The sequence below is a fragment of the Acartia tonsa genome, chromosome 11 (genome assembly GCF_053477335.1).
Source record: "Acartia tonsa isolate MP-2025a chromosome 11, ASM5347733v1, whole genome shotgun sequence".
Taxonomy (NCBI): domain Eukaryota; kingdom Metazoa; phylum Arthropoda; class Copepoda; order Calanoida; family Acartiidae; genus Acartia; species Acartia tonsa.
In genome coordinates, this window is record NC_137270.1 from 17,866,749 (window position 1) to 17,893,936 (window position 27,188).

The following is a 27,188-nucleotide window of genomic DNA, read 5'->3' on the forward strand; positions in this document are numbered from 1 at the left end:
ATCGTTCATCCAGTAGGAAGGGAGGGGATGGATTGTGGTTATTGTTACTTTAGTTTAATGTTAGCATTACTTTGTCAGAGTACATGCAAATCTGGGTCAACATCCAAGTAATAGTATATCGATTTATTTAATACTAGCGGCTTCGCCCCTAGCCTCTAGGGGCTTTGCCCAAAGAGGTGATAAAAAAAATGGGGGGGGGGAGATTTTTTTTGTTTTTTGGGGGTTGGGGGTACCACCCCCCCAAGAAAATAGCTTAAAACCACCACAGGACCAATAGGTATATACCCTGAAGAGTAGAATCCGATCGGTTCAGTGGTTACCGAGATCTTAAGGGACAGACAGACAGACAGACGGACAGACAGACATCGTTCTACTTTGTATTATAGATAAATGTGACACATATTAACAAGGCTATAAGTATGTTAAATGTTCTTAAATTATATTGTTATGTTTCGCGCATCTGTCTTTTAGCATTTATCGTATGCATATTGTCGATGTGAATTGGGCGATTATTTAGCGATATCGTAAGAACTAGCGCGATTGCTCTACGAAATCACATGCGATTGTAGCTCGATAGTAACTTGACTTTCTGGTTGGGTTTATGATTATAAACCAAAACAAAACAAAAAAAAATAGACAATTTCCTCAATTTACGACACACTAGCCTTCTTTTGTCATGACAAGGCCCTAATTATAGAAAAGCTTCACAATAAAAAAAAATTATTTTTTAAAATCTCTAAATATCACCTACATACATACGTCTGGACAAACTGAACATATTTTTTTTTTAAATTTAATTTATAAAATACTGCATTTAATAGTTATAATTTATAGTTAGACATTTTTTGTTTTTAATCATTATTTAATAAATATCTTTTTTTCCCTTTTTATGCTTATAGCAACGACGACTTTGAAAATATTGAAATTATAAAATTTCTCTTCCTTTATTTTCCCGTTTAAAAATTTAAATTTGAATATCATAAACCCAAACAAATTAAAGAATGTTTTTATTTATAAAATAAATTTGATTTACAAAATCTATGTCATGAATAAATACAATAATGTTTCGTCAATTGTCAGAGAATTTTTCCCTTGAGCTGAAAGGGAGAAATGTCTAAAGAGAAAAAAAGAGATATAATAGAACTTTTACTTTAGATAATTAATTATACACAATTATCCATCAAACTCAAAAAGAAATTCCTAGTGGATTATAATTATGTTGATATTTTTTTCTATATGAACGTATCCTATAATATAAGATACAAAATTTATAGACGGTATAATTTCTCCAATTAAAAGTTTTTCCGTATAAATTTAACAATTTAGCTCACTTTTTATAAGATTTAAATAAAAAAATAATTTCCCAAATGTATAAACTTTCTAACCAATACTAAAATCAGATTGTTCCTACATTTATGTTACAATAGATAGAATTAAAGAATTGAGGGTCTAGAATGTCTATATTTATTGGAATTATGCTCTGAGCGACGAATGCCGCAATTCATTACAGAAAGCTCCACATGGGAGTCGTGAGTGTGTGTACCATGAATGAATCAAAAATGGAATTTTAAGGATTATCCATCGAATTCCAGCAAATTTATATCTTTTATTTGTTAATTTCATAATTTGTTCGATATTACATGCATAAAATTAAAATTAAATTTTACGTGATTGATCGTGAATATTTAGCTTTTATAAAACATTTTTTTCTGATGAAATAGTTTTGGATTCCTTCCCCTTGAATTAAATGTCCGTCTGTATGCTGGGTTTATCTATAATTTAACGTAGAACAAAGTCTGTCTGAAGCTTTAATCTCCCTAACCGCTGAATTAATAGATTGGGTTCTAGTTGTAATATACCTACTGGTCCTGTGGTGGCGTTAGGTTATTTAATTTTGGTGATGGATTCCCCACTAAAATAAAATTCTACTAATACATTAATTTGTTGTTTACTTTTAACATTTAGGCGGTTTGGGGGAACCCTTACCGCTCGCTTGGGGCGAAGACCCCGTTAAAAAATCCCACAACGAAAAATAAGCTTTCGTTTTACAAATAATGACCAAAACTTTTTCATATCGGAGTGTGATTTCCCGGAAAGATATACCACTTGGGGCCAAACTTCTTGAGGCTAGGGTCGAAGCTGATGGTTTGAAATGTCTGATAACAAAATAATGTGGATATCCTTTTCTTTCCAATCTCATAAATAGGGTACCAATTTTACGTTTGTGATGAAACCTTTTTTTTAAGATCTTAGATCTCTATCTAGCAAAAGATATCTTCTGATTTCGGTGAGTTATATAACAAAGAAGAAAATTTCTTAATTTTACCAATGTTTATTTTCTTTATTTTTCAGATTAGCTGTGCTAAGCTTTCTCTTCCTAATTCAAAATGGTAAACATCCCCAAGGTCAGACACACCCACTGTGCCAGGTGCAATAAGCACGTTAAGATGAAGGTATAGTATGAAACTACTTATCATTAAAGTACAAACCCAGGGGTGTATGTTCTGCACACGATTTAATTCATCGCTGTAAAATATTTTTATGTAATCTCTCCCCCCCCCCCCCCTAGGTTTAACCGGAGTAAAAAAGAGAAAATATTTTGTCTTTTTTTAGTAATTTTATTTACCCCTCTCACTTATTTAGTTTTTCCCCCATGAAGGGGAATAAATGGTATATTAGTTTCAGAACTTTATTTTCCCCCCTCCCATATATTTTTGATTCCCTCCCCCCCCTTTTAGCAGGGAATCAAATGGTGGAGTCTAAAAGGGTCCTGAATGTAATTTGGTCTATCTCAAAAAACGCAAACTCAGTAATGTGTGACATTTTTAATGAATTAAATTAATCAACTTTTTTTTAAAGAAAGCTTTTCCAAATCACTAAAAGTTTAGCTTTTGTATAGTTGAGGTTGGTCCGCCTTTCTGTTGGTAACAATTATCGCTTATTGTTAATAAAAAATCCTTGCGTCCATGTACACTTTTTAATAACATTTTTTATGATACTTGTGTAAATAAAAAAAGCTTATAAATGGTCCGTTGGTTGATCTGTTCATAACGGATAGCTTTTATTGTCATTAGGAATTTTAGAGTTGTCTTATTGATTTCCAACGTAGTAGTAGGGTGCCTGTACGATATAAAAAGTCAACCAGAAATTCCAGAAGTTTATTATAAAATGCAAATTTTTTCTTTTTGACAACATTTTTTATGATTTTATGATTGGGGTTGGGGTGGGGGTGGGGTTGCGTTCAACGCTACCCTCTATTATCTCATTTCCTATTAGAGCTAGAGGGCTAAAAAAAATTCTGCAGGTCCCCTGTTTGATAATGAATTTCTGACCTCAAGTGAATCAAAGTCAATTTTCGCTTCCTTCACCCTTTTATTAACCAACCTTTGTTTTTAAGTCCTTTTCTACTTAAAAATTTCAAACAGCTGTAATTTTTTTATTTTTGTAGCAAGAAGAAAATTTTTTTTGCAGAAAATGTTTATCTTTAAGTAAATTTTATATTAGAAATATCAAAACATAAATTCTAGCGGCCGCAGCTGTACTTGGTAGCTGCAAGCCGCCGCAGTCGGCGGAAAATGTTTGCGGATCTTTATGAAATTTTAATACATTATGTAGACATGTAAGAAAAGCAATTTGAAGTCTCTAAGTCAAAAATTGCGGTCACAGGAATCTTTTAAAGATTTCTGGAGACCTGGAGGATCAGGACCTGAAGGATCATACCTGGAACCTGAAATTGACTTGAACACCTGTATTTCATCTGAGGATGTATCACTAGAGGATATTTCAGTATTATGGTAAGATAAAATGCTTTGTTTAAGTCACAAAAATATATTTGCTTTTTACCTGGATGAAATTTCCAGGTTTGCTGGCATCCTGTTCCCGCCAGGATGGAGATATTCAAAAAGTTTTAACTCTCAGTTATGTGTCATACCCATACTTATAAAAGTCATACTTATAAGTTAAGGGTTAACAGTCGGGCCCCTTTTCAGTCCCTAATCTGTAGGAAGGGAGAGGGGGTGGCATGAACACCCTTGCTTTTATTTCAGCTCTTTTCAGAGCTAGAGTCCTAAAAAGAATTATGCAAGGCCACTGTTTAATAATGAATTTAGACTATAAGTCAGTCAAAGTATTTTTTTTATTTTTAAGGTAGAAAAGCAAATATTTAAGAAAATGTTTATCTTAATTATACTTATAATTCATATAGGGATTTACTAAAAGAGGATATTTAGTATCTTTGTAAGGTAAATTCTTTGTTTAAGTCTCTGGAATATGTTATATCCATATGTAATAAGTCACTTATTTATGGTTTTCAATCTTTTACACATGAAAAACTGAAGGGGGGGGGGGGCATTTAATAACATAATAAAATTTCATTATGATCTGCCGTAGTTTACCTGATGACTGCGGCAGCTGCCAAGTACAGCTGTTCCCGCCAAAATTTATGTTTTGAGATTTGTAATACAAAATTTACATAAAGATAACATTTTCTGAAGAAAAAAATAGTTTTCTAGCTTCAAAATTTAGAAAATGGCAGCCTATTAAAATTGTTTAATAAAAAAGGACCTAAAAACAAAGATTGTTAAATAAAAGGGTGAAGGAAGCTGAAATTGACTTTGACTCACTTTTAGTTGGAAATTTATTATTAAACAGGGAACATGCACAAATTTTCTTAGCTTTCTAGCTCTAATAGGAGCTGAGATAATAAGAGGGGGGGGGGGCGTTGCACCCCCCCCCCCGACTAATAGGCGCAGCAAGGGGCCTTACTTTTAAGGGTTAAGGATGATAAGAACAAAGGGTTATCATTATCAAGAAATGAAGAAATATGTGAAATAAGAAAAAGTTACTTGCCCTGTCATCTACAGATACCTTACAATGATTGAAAATTCAATTTTAATACTGAAGTTTTTAAAATCAGACCACAAAAGATACAATTGAATCGGGAAATGTGAAAAATATAAAAATAGCCAAAAAAACCTATTAAAGATTTAATCTAAAAATACTAAAATCGCTTAGATATTGAAAAAATAAAATTAATAGGAAATTTTAACATGTCTAGATTAACAATAAGAGCTGCTTGTAACGTACAAAAGTACAAACGTACAAACTGACATACAGACGTAAGGAGGGACTGATCCCAATTATAGAATGGCTTCGCTTTCAAAATTATCTATTTTACCTTTTCTCATAAAATTGTAAGTAATGTATCTATTAAATAACAAATTAGATGGTGGATTCATTTCCCCCTTTTTGTTTGACTATAAGTAGAGCCCCCAGTCTTGTCTTTGTTTCCATGAAAAGGTAATAAAGTACATATTAATATTTTTAATAAAAAATGTTATTGCATAATAATAGTTAACCGAAATTCCGTATCCTAATAAACAAATAATTTTGTCACTTATAATGTTTTTTTTATCATATACTTCCTTTTTTTCATCTCTTTATTTATGAAAAATTTACGTTATTTCTTGTTGGGAAAATTATAAAAAAATTGTTTTAATTGAAGCTTTTCTAAATTAAGATTTTATTTCATCAAAATTACCTACAGTTTAATTGAAAAAGAATAGGTAATAAATTAATAAGGGGGGGGTTTTTAATGCAACCATCTCGTAATCAGTGATTAAATGGTACTTAGAATTCGAATTTCGATCTGAAATTTTGCATGAATAATCCTTGGTAGGTATATTTTCCCTAAATCGAACAAAAAGTTGGAAAAGTAGCGGCTGGCGGCTGGCAGTTCAGCCGTTTAGCCGTTTTTTGACTATTTTCAGGGCAAATTCATCATTAATTACGTAGGAATCAACTTTTAAAAACTTATTTTTGGTTTTATTCATGGTAAATGATAGCAATAACCATTTTTTAAATTTCTAGTACCAGCTGCTAAACGGCTAGAACCGGCTGAAAACGGCTAGGAGTTGCAAAGAGTATGAAGGGTAGATATGGCTTGTGACGTGTCTAGGGGTAGGTTTCTATGGCTGCTGAGCTCAAAAATACTTCCCAAAATAGTGGCCGCCCATCCATATGGCAGCTGGGTAACAGCTGCAGCTCAGCTGGGAGCGGCCAATAGTAGAATGAGTAGATAGGGCTTGTGACGTGTCTAGGGGTAGGTTTTTATGGGTGCTGAGCTCAAAAATACTACCAAAAATAGTGGCGGCTCATCCATATGGCAGCTGGGTAACAGCTGCAGCTCAGCTGGGAGCGGACAAGAGTAGAATGAGTACATAGGGCTTGTGACGTGTCTAGGGGTATTTTTTTATGGCTGCTGAGCTCAAAAATACTTCCCAAAATAGTGGCCGCCCATCCATATGGCAGCTGGGTAACAGCTGCAGCTCAGCTGGGAGCGGCCAAATGTAGAATGAGTAGATAGGGCTTGTGACGTGTCTAGGGGTAGGTTTTTATGGGTTCTAAGCTCAAAAATACTACCAAAAATAGTGGCGGCTCATCCATATGGCAGCTGGGTAACAGCTGCAGCTCAGCTGGGAGCGGACAAGAGTAGAATGAGTACATAGGGCTTGTGACGTGTCTAGGGGTAGGTTTTTATGGGTGCTGAGCTCAAAAATACTACCAAAAATAGTGGCGACTCATCCATATGGCAGCTGGGTAACAGCTGCAGCTCAGCTGGGAGTGGCCAAGATTAGAATGAGTACATAGGGCTTGTAACATGTCTAGGGTTAGGTTATTATGGGTGCTGAGCTCAAAAATGCTACCTAAAATAGTGGCAGCCCATCTATATGGCAGCTGGGTAACAGCCGCAGCTCAGCTGTGAGACCAAGAGTAGAATGAGTACATAGGGCGTGTGACGTGTCTAGAGGTAGGTTTTTATGTGTGCTGACCACAAAAATACTACCAAAAATAGTGGCGGCCAATCCATATGGCGGCTGGGTAACAGCTGTAGCTCAGCTGGGAGTGGCCAAGAGTAGAATGAGACGATTGGGCTTGTGATGTGTCTAGGGGTAGGTTTTTATGAATGCTGAGCTCAAAATTACTACTAAAAATAGTGGTGGTCCATCCATATGGTTGCTGGGTAACAGGGGTAGGTCTGAGCTCAAAAATACTACCAAAAATAGTGGCGGCCCATCCATATTGCAGCTTGGTAACAGCTGCAGCTCAGCTGGGAGAAGCCAAGAGTAAAATGAGTACATAGGGCTTGTGACGTGTGAAGAATATCACAAAATTTATTATTTCAGTAGAATTAACATTTTAACTTCATTTATTGACATATTACTAGTAACAGTTTTTTAATTTCTAGATTTCACTGAAAACTACCAATAACGTCTGAAATCAGTTATCAACAGCCAAAAGTATATGTTGTAGATATAGCATGTAACATGTAGGGGTAGGTTTTTAACTTTTTATGGGGGTGTTGAGCTCAAAAACACTACTAATAATAGTTGGGGCCCATCCATATGGCCGCTGGGAAACAGCTACAGCTGAGCAGCAGCCCTTACCTTGATAGATGGGCCTTTCTATTTTTGGGGAGTATTAATAAGCTTGGCACCTATAAAAATTTACCCCACACATCACAAGCTTTGTCTTAAACTTTTACCTTTATCTGTTGGTAACTGTTCTCAGCCAATTTCAGCTGTTTAACAACTAAATCAATACTGAAATATTCAATATTTGGTTATCCTTCAATAGTCCCAAAAAGTGCTTATAGCTTAAACAACAGCTTACTGCACAGCTGCAGCTGTTACCCAGCAACCATATGGATGGGCATCCACTATTTTTGGTGGTTTTTTTTGAGCTTAGCACCCATTTAAACCTACCCCTTGACACGTCACAAGCCCTATGTACCCATTTTACCCTTGGCTGCTTCCAGCTGAGCTGCAGCTGTTACAAAGCTGCAATATATATGGGCTGCCACTATTTTTGGTAGTATTTTGAGCTCAGACCTACCCCTGTTACCCAGCAACGATATGGATGGACCACCACTATTTTTGGTAGTAAATTTGAGCTCAGCATTCATAAAAACCTACCCCTAGACACATAACAAGCCCTATCTTCTCATTTTACCCTCGGCCAATCCCAGCTGAGCTGCAGCTGTTACCCAGCTGCCATATGGATGGGCGGCCACTATTTTTGGTAGTTATTTTAGCTTAGCACCCATAAAAACCTACCCCTAGACACATCACAATCCCTATCTACTCATTCTACTCTTGGCCGCTCCCAGCTGAGCTGCAGCTGTTACCCAGCTGCCATATGGAAGGCCATTACTAATTTTGGTAGCATTTTTGAGCTTAGCACCCATAAAAACCTACCCCTAGACACGTCACAAGCCCTATGTACTCATTCTATTCTTGGCCGCTTTCAGCTGAGCTGCAGCTGTTACCCAGCCGCCAAATGGATAGACAGCCACTATTTTTGGTAGTATTTTTGAGCTTAGAACCCATAAAAACCTACCCCTAGACACGTCACAAGCCCTATCTACTCATTTTACTCTTGGCCGCTCCCAGCTGAGCTGCAGCTGTTACCCAGCTGCCATATGGATGGGCCTCCACTATTTTTGGTAGTATTTTTGAGCTCAGCACCCATAAAAACCTAACCCTAGACACGTCACAAGCCCTATCTACTCATTCTACTCTTGGCCGCACCCAGCTGAGCTGCAGCTGTTACCCAGCTGCCATATGGATGGGCGGCCACTATTTTTGGTAGTATTTTTGAGCTCAGCAGCCATAAAAACCTACCCCTAGATACGTCACAAGCTATATCTACCCTTCATACTCTTGGCAGCTCCCAGCCGTTTTCAGCCGATTCTAGCCGTTTAGCAGCTGGTACTAGAAATTTAAAAAATGGTTATAGCTATCATTTACCATGAATTAAACCCAAAATATGTTTTTAAAAGTTGATTCCTACGTAATTAATGATGAATTTGCCCTGAAAATAGGCAAAAAACTGCTAAACGGCTGAGCTGCCTGCCGCCAGCCGTTACTTTTCCAACTTTTTGTTCGATTTAGGGAAAATAGACCTACCAAGGATTACTCATGAAAAATTTCAGGTCGAAATTCGAATTCTAAGTGCCATTTAATCACTGATTACGAGATGGTTGCATTAAAAACCCCCCCCTTAAAAATGTTTTGATTTTTTCATTTCAATTAAAACACCTTTTCTCCTTTTCCCACTTTTCTACATGCATAGTTTGAAATAGATAGAACAATAATGGACAGACGGAGCAATCTTAATTGTAGAAAAGCTTCGATTATAACAAGGATTTCATATTTAAACATGTGAAGCTTATTAAATTAGACTGCCTGATAAGCGAACTCTTTAAAACTAGGAATATTGTTGAGAAAAATAGATATATTTTGACTTAAGTCCATGCTCCTAGCTAGTACCTCTTTAAAAAACCTATTCTAATATGACTAAATCTAACCTAACCTAAATTAATTGTTGTCCAATTAGGTTTTAGGATTTTATCTTACATTATAAAGCTTGATAATAGAAATTCTTTGTATTATAACATAATGCCTGACCTACAGTAAAACAATTATGACAACATCCATAAAAGAGAAGCTCCATAACAGTAGGACAAACGAACATAAACCCTTGAGTGTCAGAACTAAATAAGCAGAAGAATATAAATGTATATTTGTCAACAAAATTGTAGGCAAAACTGCTAAAATACAGACACTGTTTAAGGACATACTTACATTTTTAGGACTTGATTTTGGAGATGCTTCGCTTATAACATTATACCTAGATCCATAAAAGTGAAGCACTGAAACGGTAGGACAAACGGACGTGAACACTTATATAGTGTCAGACCTGAATAATTAGATTATAAATGTATAAAAGTCGGAGCAAAATTGTAAATAAATTTGTTGAAAAACTGCTTTATACAGTATAATGTTTATGGACATATTTACATATTTAGAACTTGATTATAGAGTTGCTTTGCTTATAATATTATACTTTGTTGTCCTAGGAATCAATATACCAAAAATTAGATCAATCGGATGATTAGATCACATAAACATTTGTTGTTAAACAAGGATGACAACATCCATAAAAGCGAAGCACTGAAACGGTAGGACAAACGGACATTAACACTTGTATAGTGTCAGAACTGAATAATCATAATATAAATGTATAAGAGTCCAAGCAAAATTGTAAGTAAATTTGTTGAAAAACTGCTTGATTCAGGAAAATAAATAAATCAGATATAAAGATTGATTATAAGATATAAAAAAAACATAACAAAAAAGGTTAGCCGTGCGGACTTTCTAGTAAGGATTATAGAGTTGCTACGCTTCATAAATCTTTACTTAACTGTTATAGGAATTATCATGCAAAGTTTGAAATCGCTAGGACAATTCTAACATGTCTAAATTGGCAAAAAGAGCTAACCGTTACGGACGGACTGACGGACAGACTGGCTTTAATTATAGAAAAGCTTCGCTTTTAAAAACAAACAATAAACTACCCCGCCTTTTTGTCAAATAAGAGAGAGTTTTGTAAAATTAGGGTCGGTCCGTCCGTAATGGTTAGCTCTTTTCATTAATTTCGGCATGTTAGAATTGTCCCATCGATATCAAACTTTGCATGATGATTCCCATGACACTTAGGTACAATTTATAAAGCTTAGCATTTTGACAACATGTTGTTGTATAATATGCTTCTCCTATTCATCTGATTTTTGGAATATTGAAGGTAAAGTATAATAAGCAAGGCAACTCTACAATAAAATCCTAAAAATGAAAGTATGCCCTTTTATTTGATCCTATATATGTGCAATTTTGCAACACATTTATGTATAATTTTGTTTAGACTTAAAAATTAATGTTCTGCTTCTGAGTTATTGTTTTAAATAGTTAAAATAGTTAAAACCTTCCCTGGACTAATAAGAAGCTACAGACAAAAAAGCTTACTACTTTATACAATAGGATACATCTGTGCTTCGCTAATAACGGATGTTGTCATCTTTGTTAATTGTGAATTAACATTTTTAGTAGCAAAGCTACTCTATAATTTGAAATGTCCGTCTGTCTTAGTTTGGGGGAAACATGATTTTCTCGGCTCCTATAAAAGATAAAAGGCTGAAACTTCTTGTCAACATTCTTATACTTGATTATTAGTAGCGAAGCTACTCTATAATTTAAATGTCCTTATGTCCGTCTGTCTGTATGTATTAGTTTAAGGAAAACGTGATTTTCTCGGCTCCTATAAAAAATAAAAGGCTGAAACTTTTTTTCAACGTTTTAAAAATCATGTTTGAAAGTGACATACAGACATTTGTTAAAGATTATATAGAGTTTTTTAGAGTTGCTACGACCTATAAATAATGCATTAAGATTAAGAATGATAATACAAATTTTGAAATTCATAGGGTAATTCTAGCATGCCTAAATTAATTATCGGCGTTTTTTTCAAGCTAGGCAGGCAAGGGGGCCGAGCGCTGCAGCTAGGCAGGCAAGGGGGCAGAGTGCTGCGGCTAGGCAGGCAAGAGGGCCGAGCGCTGCGGCTAGGCAGACTAGGGAGCCGAGCGCTGCGGGCTTTGGGCGGACAAAGTAACCATAATTTTAGAAAAGCTTCGCTTCAAAAGATTCATAATGATATTAATTTTTCTATTCATTGTCCTCTTTCAATATTAATGCGATATTCTTAAATATCTTATTCCCATTATTATTAAATTTTCTTTAAAAAAATAGCTCATAACTTTTTAATAGAAAGTTTGCCCATTTCGTCCATAAAGTGTTAACACAATAATATATTCGTGTTCCCCACCCAACTATAAATTCCAAGTACACCTCTCATAGTTCAAAACTGTATAAAAAGTCGTCTAAAAAGGAATACATAAAAATTCAAGATATCTGACAGTACAAGCAGGACATTCAGGACCCTTTTAGACTCCACCAATCAAATGCAGGAAGAATATACGCCCCTTGCAAAAAACCTCTTAAAGTACTCATACTTTAAATTAGACTTAATTTGAAATAAGAATAGCTTTTTTTTGGGTCCTTAGTCATGAATTATGATTATTGAGAAAGGGAGGAGTAGGTTGCGCTAAAAATCCATAAAGGATGCGAGTTTTAAGTTAATAACAGTAGTAGAATGAAAAATTTATGTTCACTATAAAAAAATTTTATACACTGAGTATACCTAGTTCTTTTCAATGAGAAATACACACATTTAGTGATTATTACCGTTCACGCTTTTCCTCAACAGTTTAACGGATTTAAAACCAACACGCATCAAGCGGTCAATGGATCCTATAAATATACACATTTGCTGAATCAAAACTGGTTTTACCTAAATTGTATCTGCTCCTTCTTCGTGTCTATAGTATTTCAAAGATTTTTAATAAAAATATGTGATTATTTGACTTTAAAATAACCTTTAATCAAAAATCATCTTATAGTTTAAAGCTTGTTAATATAATTTTGTCATATTTGTTGAGGCTTTAAACAATATTTTTATAGACAATTCAACACTGTATATTTAGGATGTATAACAGTGGTTATTTTATGCATTATTAGTGATATAAAAAGTCATATAAAAAGCACTAATCCTAATTGATTAGATACTTAGCCGTTTATTACACAAAAGTCTATCTTTTCTGTTCTAAACCATTTTAAATTTTATATGGATAAAATTTTGATATAATGAAACAGTAAGAAGGTTAATATATGACACGAAAGGTTCATTTAAAAACATTACTTTAAAAGATATACTTGAATACACTTCATTTACCATTTTATTATTACTTAATAGTTACTAGGTAAAGTAATTGTTTTTTAATTTTAATTGCATTAAAGTTGACAAAAATTTGATAATGATCATCTGATATGTTTTGTATGTAAACAGTATGTATTTTATCTGTAGCTCAAGATTTCGATAGCTGATTTAGTTCTACACTCTAGGAAAGCTTCACGTACATAGGACCCAGGATGGGTTCAGGCTATTTGATTTTTAGATTTAAGTCTCTGAATGATTTTATGACTTACCCCTTAGAAAACAGACCAACTAGATGTTAGGGGCACAATCGCTATTTTTTTTATATAGAGATATAGAGATATATATAGTATATTTTTATTTAACATCAAATTAATGTCTGGTGTATTAAAGATTATTGAGCAATTGAAAACAATTTTTATTTAATTTTGTATCTTATTTAAGACATGGCAAAACCTTTTTCAAATGTGATCATAATCTACATAGATCAAAGATTTTGGTCGTTGTGGATCTATAATTATAATTTAAAAAACAGGACTTTTTCTGATGCTTGATTTTAATAGTAAAGCTTTTCTTTATTAAGGGTTGGTCTGTCTGTCCATAACGGATAGCTCTTATCATTAATTTAGGCCTTTTATAATTGTCCTATTGATTTCATACTTGGCATGGTTATTCCTTTAGTAGTAAGGTACGATTTAAAAAGTAAATACTACAGGAATAACCTTGCAAAGTTTGAAATCGATAGGAAAATTTTAAATTAACGGAAAAAAGCTAAACGTTCTACTAAAAAAGCTAACATTTCCACCTTCAAATCTAACTTTTACTGACGGACAGACGGACGTACGGACGGGCCGACCCTAATTATAGAAAAGCTTCGCTTTTAATAACAGTAAATATGTTGTAAATCAATTCTGTCAGTATTTTTAAAAGCGAAGCTTTTCTATAATTAGGGTCGGTCCGTCCGTATGTCCTTTACAAACGGATAGCTTTTTTCGTTAATTTAGGCATGTTAGAGATGTCATATCTATTTCAAACTTTGCCTGGTGATTCCTTTAGTAATTAGGTACGATTTAGAAGGCATAGCAACTCTATAATCATTACAAGAATGTCCATCCATTTTTAACATATTGATTTTTTTACTTTTTTAACAACAAATTTTTATGTGATCTAATCATCCGATTGATCTGATTTTTGGTATGTTGATTCCTAAGACAACAAAGTATAATGTTATAAGCGAAGCAACTCTATAATCAAGTCATAAAAATGTAAGTATGTCCATAAACATTATCCTGAATCAAGCAGTTTTCAACAAATTTACTTACAATTTTGCTTCGACTCTTATACATTTATATTCTGATAATTCAGTTCTGACACTATATAAGTGTTAATGTCCGATTGTCCTACCGTTTCAGTGCTTCGCTTTTATGGATGTTGTCATAATTGTTTAGTTAAATAATATGTTGATTTTTCATTACTGTTTTTACTTTCTAAGTTTAAGATTTCAAGGTAATTTGAAGAAAAAAAGCATTAATTAAAACCAGAAGGCACCGCCTTCGACAATTTCATGAGTTATAATTAATCTACAAAAAAAAGTTTTTAAAACAACTACTGCTTTCATGTGTTGGAAGTAATATACATTTTACATCAAAGGCTATTTTAAAGTCAAATTAGCACACATTTTTAGTCAAATTCTTAAAAATTCTATAATCCGGAAGAAGGAGCAGATACAATTTAGCTAAAACCAGTTTTGATTTTGCAAATATGTCTATTTATAGAATCCATTGACCGCTTGTTGCGTGTTGGTCTCAAATCCGCTAAACTGTTGAGGAAAAGTGTGCGTTCTACTACTATTCTATTCTACTCACACCTTTACGGATTTTTAGCGCAACCTACTCCTCCCTTTGTATTTGTAAACTAAACCATCCACATATTTTAGCAACTTTAGTCTAGGTTTAAGAACCCAAATAGTTTTTAAACACTGCTCAAATTTTACGCATTTTGTACGCCCAAGGGTTAAGGACGTTCACAAACTAAATTAACCATCTGAATTTAACACTGTATGACGTCACTTAACACTGCTAAAATTTAACCATGGGTACGATCGTTTTATATCATTAAACGCTCTGTAAACACACTTGATTTGGGTCACGTGACCATTAAAATACACTGAATTTTGATTTTGAAGTTAATATTAAATGTCTTCTTCTCTATAAAAAGAAGGAATTCAATTCTTAATACATAACTATTATTTTTAAAAATTATTATATTTTAATAGAAAGATTAATATTTATTCGTATATAATAATTTTTCTATAGACATTTAGGTAATATAGATATGTTCTTGAATTTTTTTTTCTCTTATTAATAAATTAAATTTACAAAGAGTGTAGGTAATTTATATAAGAAAAATACAAAGAGGAAATCTTTATACAAAAGTAAAAGGATGTCTATCCTGTATGTCCGTCTGTACCAAATGATAATTGAAAAAAATCTCTTTTTTTAGGACAATGTTTGTCTCTGTACTATGTATGTATCTCAGAGAAACTGTGGCAGCCGCGCCGTTGCTGCAGAAAACGCCGCCGCCAGCGGAATTTTTTTTTTAACATTTCTCGCCGAATCAGACAATATTGTATCATTTGAGTACATGTTATTTTTTTCCAAAAATTTTCCACTGCGGTAGGACTTAGTCATTTTTATGTTGAATATTTTTTTACTTAGGCTAAATCCTAATTTAAGGCTTTCAAAGTTTGGTTAAGGCCTACATAATAAAGCAGTTACATCCCCCTTAAAAAGAAATCAATTAAACTCGGTATTATTCCTATATGAAACGACGACATTAGAAATATTAATGCAAAAACATATGATTTTTCTATGGCAACCCTGAACAAGCATTGTTTACAGAGTTTAAAATTTAACTTTGCTAAACGTTCATTAACACTGACGTATGTAAACAAATGAAATGTCCTTAACCCCTTGATGGTTAATTTGAAGAGTGTTAAGATTTAGCACTGCTAAACATTGTTAAATAAAACGTTCTAAAACACTCAAAGTTCTTAAACCTAGGCTATTGAATTTCAAAATAAAACAAAATCTTTACTATTGCTTTATCTGTATACTGTGTCTAAGTCAAGTAAGTGTTATAACAACATAAGACATGTCTGTTAATAATACACAAATTAAATATTAGTTACCTATTCAAATTAGGAATAGATGTCACTGAAGTGACCTCATGCCAATTATTTAGAGCCTTGAGTTTATGACAATAACCAACCACCCTATGGTTGTGCGTTCAATTTTAATATCACATAAGCAAGTCATTAAATAAAGAGTTTCTAACTTTAAGAAATCTCTTTATCAAGGAATGGGGGGGGGGGGGTTGGCTTTTTTTGTTATTTATCTAATTTCTCTTTTCTGTTTATAGGTCACCCAGTACAAGAAGTCTGCTGAGTCCAAGATGGCTCAGGGTAGGAGAAGATACGATGCCAAGCAGGCCGGTTTCGGTGGTCAGTCTAAGCCCATTTTGAGGTAAAGTTCTTTTGATTAGAGGCATTTTAAAGAAGTCTAACCCCCCCCCCCCTGCATATTCAATAATTGCTCTCAAAAGAAAAGTTAAAAATTTGTTTTGGGGGTCATTTTTTTCTAGGGGCGATTTCCGTTCGGTGGGTGGTAAACCTGAGAAGATATGTAAAGCCAATTCGAAATGGAGAACCATGTCGGTTCAGCGGTTAAAGAGTTCCTTTGGTATATACAGAGACACTTCCTTCTATACTAGGATATTTCAATCCATTAAATAGTTGCTCTCTAAATTATATTCCCTTTCCCCCCTAACTACTTACGAATTAAAATGTTCTTTGCGTTCTCTGGGTAGGTTATTTATCACAAAAAGTTTCATCTCTGTATTGGTAGTTTTCGCTTATTATTAAAAAAAACTCTGCTGTTTGGCCTATTCTTTAAATTATAAGTTAGTATATACAAAAAAATGCGCAAGATACCTTTAAAAGGTATTCCTGATAGATTTCAGTCTATTTAAAGTAAACAAGATCATGATGAGCATCAGGGATTCAAAGGGATAAGCAGATAAAGCCGATAAGATGATGTAAATCCCCAATTATGATACACAAAATTACCCCTTCTTTAATCTTAATTAAATTAAAGTCCCCAAAGTTGTAAAGCCAACTAATAAAAAAAAGGACTAGTGTAATAAACCTCCCAATGCCCCCTTCCTCCCTAATGGGCGTACATAAAATGAAACTCTATGAAATGCATATTTGGTGTCTTCACCCCTGAAAGTGGGATGATTTGGTGTCTTAAGGAAACTATCTACGAACAAGAGCAAGTGATTCTAACTCTAAGCACCTTCCAGCATTGATCCATAGTATTCTTGTAGTGAAGATACTAGGTTTATGTTTAATATTTAGTTTATCGACTAAAAAGTTATATTTCACCATGGTTTTATATGAAAGAAACTTTGAAAAGTAAAGCATTTTTTGTTGCAATATCATCAAATGTTTTGATGAGTTCAAACTGTTTTTTAAACTTTGACAAAGTATATTATTTTGATTAAAAATGTATATTTAGATAAAGGGTTGGTAACTTGTAATAATGTTAACAGCTTAATTGTACTTTAGCAATTTACAGCATTTGATGCTTTTCTGCAGTGTTATTTTATTTTGTCCTTTGAACTCAACAAAGCATTTTTTGATATTGCATCAAAAAACAACTTGGGTACATTTCAAAGTTTTGGCGTTATCCTCCTAGAATTTTTTTTCTTCAATTTTTTTCAATTTTGTACCACCTAGTTCCCTAGTGGATAGGGAGGGCAGGGGTAGGGTCTAGGGACATTTGAGCGACTCCTCTCCTCCATTCTTAACAGGTTTTAATCTGCTATGGACACCTACAAAATTTTTTGTATAATCCGGTTAAACTTTTTACTAGATCTTAACTGAAAAGTAAAACTTTACCTTTGTAATCCGAAGTAACTTGTAATTCGTATTTTATTCTAGGCGTAAGGCCAAGACTACCAAGAAGCTTGTATTGAAGATGGAGTGCTCAGTCTGCAAGTGGAAGAACCAGGTAAATATGTGTGGAAGGATGTAGGGGTGTATATTCTGCGCACGATTAAGCTTTCCCCCTGTTGCAAAAATTTTTATTTTTCTCCCTATTTTTCACTAAGGGATTTTGTAGATCTTGACTAGTAGCTTTTTGGTTATTTTTAATTAATTCCCTGCAGAAATTAAAGCCCTGAAAGGTTAATAAACTAATATTCCCTTTAATTTTAATGGAGCAAAGGGGGCGGATGGGAGATACAGTTATTTTAGCCAGCTGCGATTAGCTCTTTCTAGATTATATGAAAATTGTAACATCCAAGTAAAAATATTATAATATATTTCTTTTTTAATTTTTTTTTTTTTATTTCAGAGGTCCATTAAGAGAACCAAGCACTTTGAGTTGGGAGGTGAAAAGAAGAGGAAGGGACAAATGATCCAGTACTAGGAAACCTGTACAGACCAGTTCTCTCCCTGCTTACACAAATGCCCTCTTCAATTTATCAATAAATCATTGTTATTGTACAATCTTTTCTAAAATAAAGATTTAAATGACTGCAACTATAATGGTGTTATGTTAATATTATAATAATGATTTCAGATTTTTTGTTTGTTTACAAAATGGGGAGTGAAGGGATGTTGTTTTCGTATCAAGAAAACTTTCGGAATTATAAGGTAGGATGTGTGCTGTGCTTTTGGTTGATATTTTGGAGGATTTTTTTAGTTCCTTGGCAGTCTAGGTACTACAGATATATAGTCGATTAAATGAAAGTACCCATTTACTTTTGTTGACCTAACAAAACCAGAAGCAAACTAAAAGGTTTACTCATGAAATTATGTATTCGTTGACAAATTGTAATATAAAAGTAATATATCGAAAATAAGTTGAGGGGAGCGATGACAATAAACGATAAATTGTTTTACTATACTTTTAAATCGAACTACCTCGTCATATTATTCGAACTAGCGGGTACATTTCTATTGTCCGTTCGTTCTTGATTTATTTTTAAGTAAAAAGTTAGTAATGTTTATTTTTTTGTAGAAATGTGGTATTTTTATTTTATTTAGAATGGATTGTTGGTACATCCCAGCCCCGTTAGTTTAAAATAAGAACGATTTTTTTTGGAGGGGGAGTTTTTCGTTTGTTAGTGTATTACTTTATATGGCTTCGCCCCTAGCCTCTAGGGGCTTTGCCCCAAGAGGTTTAATTACATCGTTTATTACCTACCCAGTTGGAAAAAAATGCGAACGGATCGCAATTTTTCTCGAATTAGCATAATTTGCAACATTCGTAAAAATTCATAAAAAAAATTTGGGGGGGGGGGATTTTTTCATTTTTTTTGTGTCTGGGGTTGTCTCACCCCCCAAGAAAATAGCCTAAAACCACCACAGGACCAGTAGGTATATTCCCTGAAGAGTAGAATCCGATCGGTTCATTAGTTACCGAGATCTTAAGGGACAGACATCAAGCTACTAGCTTGATCGAAAACTATTCTAGGGATTATGTAAAGCTTCTCTAAAATGTTAAACTCAATTGGTTCAGTGGTTAGGGAGATCTTGATGGCCAAACAAAAAAGCCTTGTTGCTTTATATAAAAGGACTGGATCTCGAGTTCCTCTCGCATGACAAGGGCAATGCAGGTTTAGGCCCCACATGCGTTAAAAAATCAACTGCCACTTCCCTTTTTTTTACTTTGATGTAAAGCAACAAGTAAGCATTTGAACCAGTTCAGTGTGTTACGGTTAATGTCAGCCTCAGGATTTCCCAGGTTTATCTAGTGAAACCTGGTAGCAAGATAGGAAAATTGTTCCCATAACGAGTCCTCCTAAATAGTCGAATTTCTTAAGATATTAGCTTTTCTTGGGTAAATGTGTAAAAATTCTTTCTTTGAATCCCAAAAGCAAGTATAAATATTAAGTCCGCAATGAATAGTTTTAGATTTCTAGTACCAGCAACTATCGGCTAGAACCGTTTGAAAACGTTTTGGAGCAGCAAAGATATTATGTGGAGATAGGTTTCGTGATGATTTGCCTTGATTAACCTAAAAATGGCTAAACGGCTGAGCCGCCAGCCGGTAGCGCCGTTATTATTCCAACTTTTTGTTTGATTTAGGGAAAATAGGCCTACCAAGGATTCAGGGGTGTATATTCTACATGGGATCCCCTGTTCAGGGGGGGGGGGGGAATAAAAAATAAGTGGTTGGAGGGAAAAAAATTGTAAAAATTAAGAAAACTGAAAACATTTTTTCCATTTCCCCCCCCTCCTTGGTGAAAAAACCAAAAAAAATGTGTGGTAGGAGGGATAAAATATAGAGTTCTTTAAATATTTTTCCATTTCCCCCCCCTTTTTGGTGAGAAAAAACTAGAGGGAAAAAAAATTAAAAATTTTGTAGCAGGGGAATAAAAATAAATCTTGTGCAGAATATACACCCCTGCAAGGATTACTCGTGCAAAATTTCAGATCGAAATTTTAATTCTAAGTGCCATTTATACATTGATTACGAGATGGTTGCATTAAACCTCCCCCCCCCCTTAATTGTACATACCGAAAAACAAACAGATGCTTGTCTGCTAGAATTTCAGTTTTAAGCAGAGTTTCGGATTCGGATCCGCAAGGATCCTTGGACTCAAAAAAATGCGGAAAAAATGGAAAAATCTACCTAAATTTATATAAAATCTCAGACATTCTCTTGATGAGAGCCAATCTTTAAGGTTTAGGTTCAGACTTGAAAATTAAAAGTATTTTCGACTTCGAATTAAAGAATAAATATTTTTTGAAAAATTTGGTGATTTTATTTTTATTGTCAAGGATCTGAAACCGGATTCGCATACAATCAGTGCGGATCCGAAACACTGGTTTTAAGTCTGACAGAGTGTGTGTGGGGCCAGTTTGATCATCTAGACTTCATATGTCTTTTTATTTAGGTATTAATATCTGCCAGTTATGGTGGTCATGACATCAATCTGGATCCTGATTTTCAGTTTGGAAAGGCTGATAAATCTGAGCAGTTTTTGAAAAAGTTTCCCCTGGGTAGAGTGCCTGCTTTAGAATTAAAGGTGAGAAAGGGTCTGAGGAATTTCTCCTTGGGAGTGGGTGGGGGGAATTTATGAGAAGTGAATATTCCGCATTTTCACTATGTAAATTGGGGTGGGGAATAGTTATTTCTCGTATTAAAACAGCTTTCCGCGGATTTAAAATGTACACTTATAAGATTAAAAGCAGTTTTGTAGCCCCTAGATAACGAAGGCACGGGATAAAAAAATTATTTTAATATTATGATTGTGTATTTTTATATTCGTTGAAAACTGAGGTGAATTCTTAAAAAAAACTTTTGCCTTACTAAAATCAGTTTGCCTCACTAAAATTTTAGTGAGGCAAAATTATCCCCTCCAAATTTTTTGTGAGCCTCACTGATTTTAGTAGGGCAAACTGATTTTAGTGAGGCAAACTGATTTTAGTGAGGCAATTTTTTTAAAGAATTCACCTCTGGACATAGGCGTCCAAGGGGGGGGGGTAATGGGCCATTTGGCACCCCCAAACGATTTTGGGGGTGCCGTAGGCACCCCCAAAATTTTGTGAACAATACCCCCCCCAAAAAAAAATTACCCCTACCTTGGGGGTGCCGTAGGCACCCCCAACGATTTTGGGGGGGGTATTTACCCCCCCCAAACCATTTTGGGGGTGTAAATACTCCCCCCAAAATAGAAAATCTTTAACAAAAAAAATTTTTGCGCGCTTCGCGCGCATTTTTAATACTAAATTTTTTATAAAATTTAAATTACCCCCCCCAAAAATTTTACCCCGGGGGTAAATTTTTGGGGGGGGTAAACAAATTTTACCCCTGCCAACAGATTTCAGGGGGGGTAATTACCCCCCCCAAGCAAATTTTACCCCCGGGGTAAAAATTTTGGGGGGGGTAAAAAAAATTTGCGGCGCGCTTCGCGCGCCATTTTACCCCCCCCAAAACCAAATTACCCCCCCCTTAAAAAAATTTTACCCCCCCCAAAATAAAAAGCTTGGACGCCCCTGCCTCTGGATATAGTACGATTCAAGACATAATTTTTTACCATGCCTGAGAACCGGTTTTAATCCACCAGATATCAATCGGTTTCGAAAAGGTTACGTACTAGGATGGATAATATACACTATAAGTGATAATTTATGTTAGAATTTTGGTAGATTCGACAAATTAAAGTACCTAATTCTTGTTTGCGTTTGCTATGAAAAATCACCACTTTTTTAAGGACTAGCGGCTACGCTTCTAGGGGCACTTGAGGAGGGGGAAGTCGAATTTGATAACCCAATTTTTTATATTAGACTTTAAAAAAAAGTACCTAAAAAAATTTTGAATTTTTTTTGGGGGGTATTTTGAATTTTTTTTGGGGGGGGTATTTTGAATTTTTTTTTTTGGGGGGTATTTTGAATTTTTTTTTGGGGGGTATTTTTCATTTTTTTGTTGGGTTGGGGTGTCCCACCCCCCAAGAAAATAATTATAAACCTTCCCGGGACCTATGAGAAGCTACCCTGTTAAGGAGAACCCGATCGTTTCAGCGGTTAGCGAGGTCCTTCGGTACGAACAAACACACACACAGGCACACAAACAGACATCCTGTTACTTTAGTATAAGGATATAACTTTTCATAAATGATGAATATGCAGATTCAGAGCTAAGTTAACTTCAAAATAAAAATCAAACGTCAAAAATATACCTTCAATAGAACTTAAATTGGAATTTAAAACACATTCTTCGTTCGCAAAATGAAATTCACATACCTAAATAAAACAATAATGATAATGTTTTATTTCTTAAGGATGGCCGTACGTTGAGTGAGAGTAATGCGGCCGCTTTTTACCTGGCCACTGAGCAGCTGCGTGGCGGTCAGCTGCCAGAAGTACAGGCACAAGTCTTGACCTGGATGTTTCAGGTATTATTCCACAAAGAAAGGATATACATTTTAAACCAAAGTTGTTAACTTACTAGTGGCTCTCCTTTTTCACGAAAATCGTTAGGGGGGGGGGGGGGATTTTTTTATGTCATTCGTATGTCCATCCGTATGATAGGGCTAGAATAATGGTTCTTCGTTTTGATGAGTTTTTATTAATTTGAGGTGATTTTGGAGGGCAATATTATTTCTATGCAATATTATTTTTATATTTTTACACAAAAGGGTAGTAATCTTTTGTTTATTCAAAAAGCCATAATTTTTCATTTCTTTTTAAAGGTTGAAACAGAATTGACACCTGCAGTTTGCAACTGGATTTTCCCTATCCTTGGAATCCTGCAGGATACATCAAACCAGGTATTGATAAATTACACCAATTAAGCAGGGATGTGACAATGGACGATATATAATCCTTCTCCCAAGTATCTGAAAATTAACTGTTAACTAAAGTTTAAAACATCATCATCTTATTCTTTGGTTCCAACCTTTGGGTACTTTGAATTTTGATGGGTTAGTTCTAAACTAGTAGTTTCTATACTTATAAATCGTTAATTTTAATCTACAGAAAGGGTAATTTTGTTTCACATCATTGTGGATCAACTATCGTCTATTGGATTATCCCTCCCGAAGATCCCTGGTAAACTGGAGATGTTTAAGTACTCCGGAAAAAGTATCCATACTAGGTATTGTAAACGATAAACGATACGATACATACTTTTACGGTAGGAGTAAGAATCGGTTCTAATCCTGCAGATATTAAGGGTGGGGGGGGGGGGGGGGGGGAAGTTTTGACACATTTGCGTAAACCTGGATATAGGCTTTATCTTTGGACTGAAAGGATAGGTTATTAAAGATAAAATCATACTTATGATGAAATACCCGCAACTTGTAAGATTTTTGGATAGGCCTCCAGGTTCCGGATTTTCAGGCCTCCAGGTGGTCTCTGTACAGGTAAAAATGAAAATTTTTTTTAAAGAGTTAGAGGTTAGCTTATGAAACAAAATATGTATGCTTTTTCATCAAATATGTGAATAACATTCAAAAAGATGCATATTTTGTTAAACTAACTCTTTAAAAAAAAATATTTTTCTCATTTTTACCTGTACATAGACCACCTGGAGGCCTGGAGCTCTGGAACCTGGAGGCCTATCCAAAAAATCTTACAAGTTGCGGGTATTTCATCATATAAGTATGATTTTATCTTTAATAACCTATCCTCTCAGTCCAAAGTTAAAGCATATACTGTTTACGCAAATGTGTCAAAACTCCCCCCCCCCCTTTGGCTACAAAGCTTTACATGGAAAAAAATAAAATTCTATTTTGATTTTAGACACGTGGAAAGAGTGATACTTTGAAGTTTGCTAACTATGCCAATCAAGTTTTAAGAAAGCAGGTATAATCCTATTTCATAAAGTAGTAAGGTTTTTTTTTCTGAAGCTTAAGATCTCAATAACTTCTAAACCGATTAGTTTTACTATTTTCTGCAAGCTTTACCTAGGCCCTCCTTTGATGATTTTAGGCAATTTATTTTCAGATTATAGTATTGGTGGGGTTTTAAGCTATTTTTCTAGACCCTTTCTATCACTTCTTATACAGAGCCCCTAGATACTAGAGGCGTTTTTAGGTACCGTCGACTTTAATAAAAATATACATTAATTTATAATAGACTTGGCTTGTCGGCGAGAGAATCAGTTTGGCAGATATTTGTACAATGGCCGTTCTCAAGCTTGCAATGGACAATCAACTTGAGGATTTTTCTGAATTAAAACATTTGAAAAGATGGTAAATATTTCGTAGTTGTAGTTGAACAGCTACTCCATAACTAGAATATTTTGTATGTGATTTTATTTTTATGTTTTCATTTTTTGTTAGGTATTATTTTATTTATGTTGCTTTATTTTAAAATTGTTTGTAACTTTAAATAAACTAAAGTAATGATTTCTTAAGGAATTAAGAAATATTTGTCCTAAATCAAATAAAAAATGTACACGTAGGTATATTAATTTCTAAATAATTTTGGAGGGGGGAGGGGGATTTCTTTTGGGAGGTAGGTGGTACCCTTCCCCAAAATAGTAATACACCTTCCCTTGACCTATAAGAAGCTTTGCTGTTAAGGAGAACTAAATTATTCTACAGTTAGCTCGAGATTTTAAGGTACAGATACAAAAACAGACACACATCCTGTTTCTGTTATGTAATGATATGTGTTTTATTCCAGGTATAAAACAGTGAGCTGCCAGAAAGAGATCCAGCCTGTTCTGGAGAAATATCCTGGAATTGTGAAGCGTCCAGCAGGTATCATGAGAAAATCATTTTTATTTTCTATTGCTTGAACTAAATTTTTGTTATTGTGCTTTACGAGACCTAAACACATTTTTAACATTCTATTTTGTTTTTGTCGACCTATCCTTTTATTTATTTAGCAATTGCCCCCGAATTGAAAGTGGACCATAAACATTTTTTTTTTTTTGGGGGGGGGGTTGGATGTTGATGCTTTCTTTCAGTTGAGGTTGTAAAGGTTAAATGCAGGGAGGGAGGAGACATTGGACTGTAAATTATACTGGAACCCAAAGTTTTATAATATAGTTTTTTCATTCGTTTGCTTAAAAACTTAAGGTATCTAACCAGGGGTGTATATTCTGCACAAGATTAATTTTTTTCCCATGCTCCAAATTTTTTTTCCCCTCCTAGTTTTTTCCAGCAAGGAAGGGGATAAAATGGAAAAAAAAATTTCAGAACTCTTTAATCTATTCATATTATGTACCCTTTCCACCTATTTTTTTGTTTTTTTCACCAAAGAGGGGAGAAAAAAAAATGCTTTAGTCATTTAATTTTTACATTTTTTCCCCCCAACCACATATATTTTTTATTTTTTTACCTTCCCCCTCCCCCCCTCAGCCGGGTCAAATTAAAAAATATACTCCCCTGTATCTAACTAAACCCTGATTGGTGTGTTAAAACTTTTCTACCATTAATTTATCGTTCATTGTCTTATCCCTGAAAAGGTCCCTGACTAGGAGAGTTTAAAGTTTAAAGCAAAAATACGGGGGGGGGGGACAAAGTTTATGGTTCACTTATTAGTTTGCAGTTAAGAAATCCTTTCAAGTTGGAAGCAAGCAAAAATACGGGGGGGGGGGGGGGCAGAGGTTTTGGTCCACTTATCGGTTCGAGGAAAAATACAACTTATTTTTATTTTTCATAACTTTGTTAAGACATAAGCTTATGATACACTTTTAATTTTATTAAACAAAATATTTTAATAGAAAATTATCCTCACCTATTATAATTTTTAACATACTAATTTATTTTACGTTTTAGATATAGATATTGCTTTAGATATTGCTTTGATGTATGTAGATCGGAATATCCCCCACTGCCGTAACTTACCCTTATAGGAGAGTGTACAAAACCATTTTCCTTATTTTTACAACAAAACCTTGCTTATTTGCATTTTTCAGTGCTTTCCCTCAAGGTGCATGTTTAGCACTGAAGACCCCCCCCCCCATATCTCGATAATTTAAACTAAGAGGGGAAAGTTTTATTCTATACCCAACCCTTGCGGGTACTTAAACCCTGCAGGGCTACCAAGAACCTAATATAACCTAACCTGACCTAAAGTTGAACAACCAAAAAAATTCCTCCCCCCTTATTACAAATTTACTTGAAAAATAATAGGGAAGGGTCTTTGCTGAAAAAGGCACTTAGAGGGAAAACGACCATTTTTCTTTATTTTTGTTTTGTTTTGCATCTTTTAAGAAGAAAAAAAACTAGAAAAGAATAGTTATTTTTCGCATCGTATTATAAACGGCTTTCCGCGGATATAGAATGTACAATTATAAGATTAAAACTATTTTTTTAGCCCCGAGGTGCCAAGGGCACCGGCTAAAAAAATTGGTTTTAATCTTATGACTGTACATTTTTATATTCGTAGAAAGCTGGATATAATACGATGCTAGACATAGTTTTTTCGTATGGATGAGAACCGGTTTCTATCCACCGGATTCGAATGAATACGAGAAAATAACTTATAACAGCATTAAGAGTCCAAGAAACTGCATATAGGTAAATATTTATTTTTTGTGAAACTGAAAATTTTCAATTTAAGCTGTCTGAAAGGATTTATACCTTCTCCTCCTTTTTAAGGGGTGGCTCCTCCATTTTATAGGGTGGCCCTTCATAAGGAGGACAAAAGTTGGGTTTCACTTGGGTTGGCCTTCATAAGGAGGACAAAAGTTGGGTTTCACTTGGGTTGCCCTTCATAAGGAGGACAACAATTGGGTTTCACTTGGGTTGCCCTTCATAAGGAGGACACAAGTTGGGTTTCACTTGGGTTGCCCTTCATAAGGAGGACAACAGTTGGGTTTTACTTGGGTTGCCCTTCATAAGGAGGACAGCAGTTGGGTTTCACTTGGGTTGCGAAAACCCAACTAATGCATGTATTGATAGATAATTTAAGCCAAGGATTTTATAGAAAAAAAAATGAGTGTTCCATCAGGTAGGTAACAATCTTTATTGCATGTTTTTGTTATTTTTGT

General features: G+C 34.5%; 2 protein-coding genes across 30 annotated transcripts in view; both read left to right on the forward strand.

Annotated features, from left to right (window-relative positions):
• Window positions 1-1,510: 1,510 nt before the first annotated feature.
• LOC145331063 (large ribosomal subunit protein eL42-like) lies at window positions 1,511-18,271 on the forward strand. Its single transcript, XM_080175681.1, has 4 exons — window positions 1,511-2,453; window positions 16,087-16,190; window positions 17,669-17,738; window positions 18,084-18,271. Exons 1-4 carry the CDS (start codon window positions 2,388-2,390, stop codon window positions 18,156-18,158), a joined length of 315 nt encoding a protein of 104 aa, XP_080031807.1. The 5' UTR covers window positions 1,511-2,387; the 3' UTR covers window positions 18,159-18,271.
• A 21-nt stretch (window positions 18,272-18,292) lies between these two features.
• Window positions 18,293-27,188, forward strand: part of AsnRS (asparagine--tRNA ligase) — a 55,532-nt gene continuing 46,636 nt past the window's right edge. For all 29 annotated transcript variants that reach the window (XR_013883659.1, XR_013883632.1, XR_013883633.1 and 26 more), the window contains exons 1-7: window positions 18,293-18,385; window positions 20,635-20,766; window positions 22,522-22,635; window positions 22,933-23,010; window positions 23,984-24,046; window positions 24,320-24,435; window positions 24,872-24,948. Coding sequence is in view for 1 of the 29 variants with exons in the window: in XM_080175676.1 (XP_080031802.1) it covers window positions 18,302-18,385; window positions 20,635-20,766; window positions 22,522-22,635; window positions 22,933-23,010; window positions 23,984-24,046; window positions 24,320-24,435; window positions 24,872-24,948 (664 nt within the window). In the remaining 28 variants the exon portion in view is untranslated. The remainder of the gene's footprint in view (window positions 18,386-20,634; window positions 20,767-22,521; window positions 22,636-22,932; window positions 23,011-23,983; window positions 24,047-24,319; window positions 24,436-24,871; window positions 24,949-27,188) is intronic.

Excerpts from the sequence above, each read along its gene's own strand:
- LOC145331063 (XM_080175681.1), top strand. The coding sequence starts at position 2,388 with ATGGTAAACATCCCCAAGGTCAGACACACCCACTGTGCCAGGTGCAAT. Across the intron at positions 16,191-17,668 it reads CAGTCTAAGCCCATTTTGAG|GCGTAAGGCCAAGACTACCA; the intron begins GTAAAGTTCTTT and ends ATTTTATTCTAG. Across the intron at positions 17,739-18,083 it reads TCTGCAAGTGGAAGAACCAG|AGGTCCATTAAGAGAACCAA; the intron begins GTAAATATGTGT and ends TTTTTATTTCAG.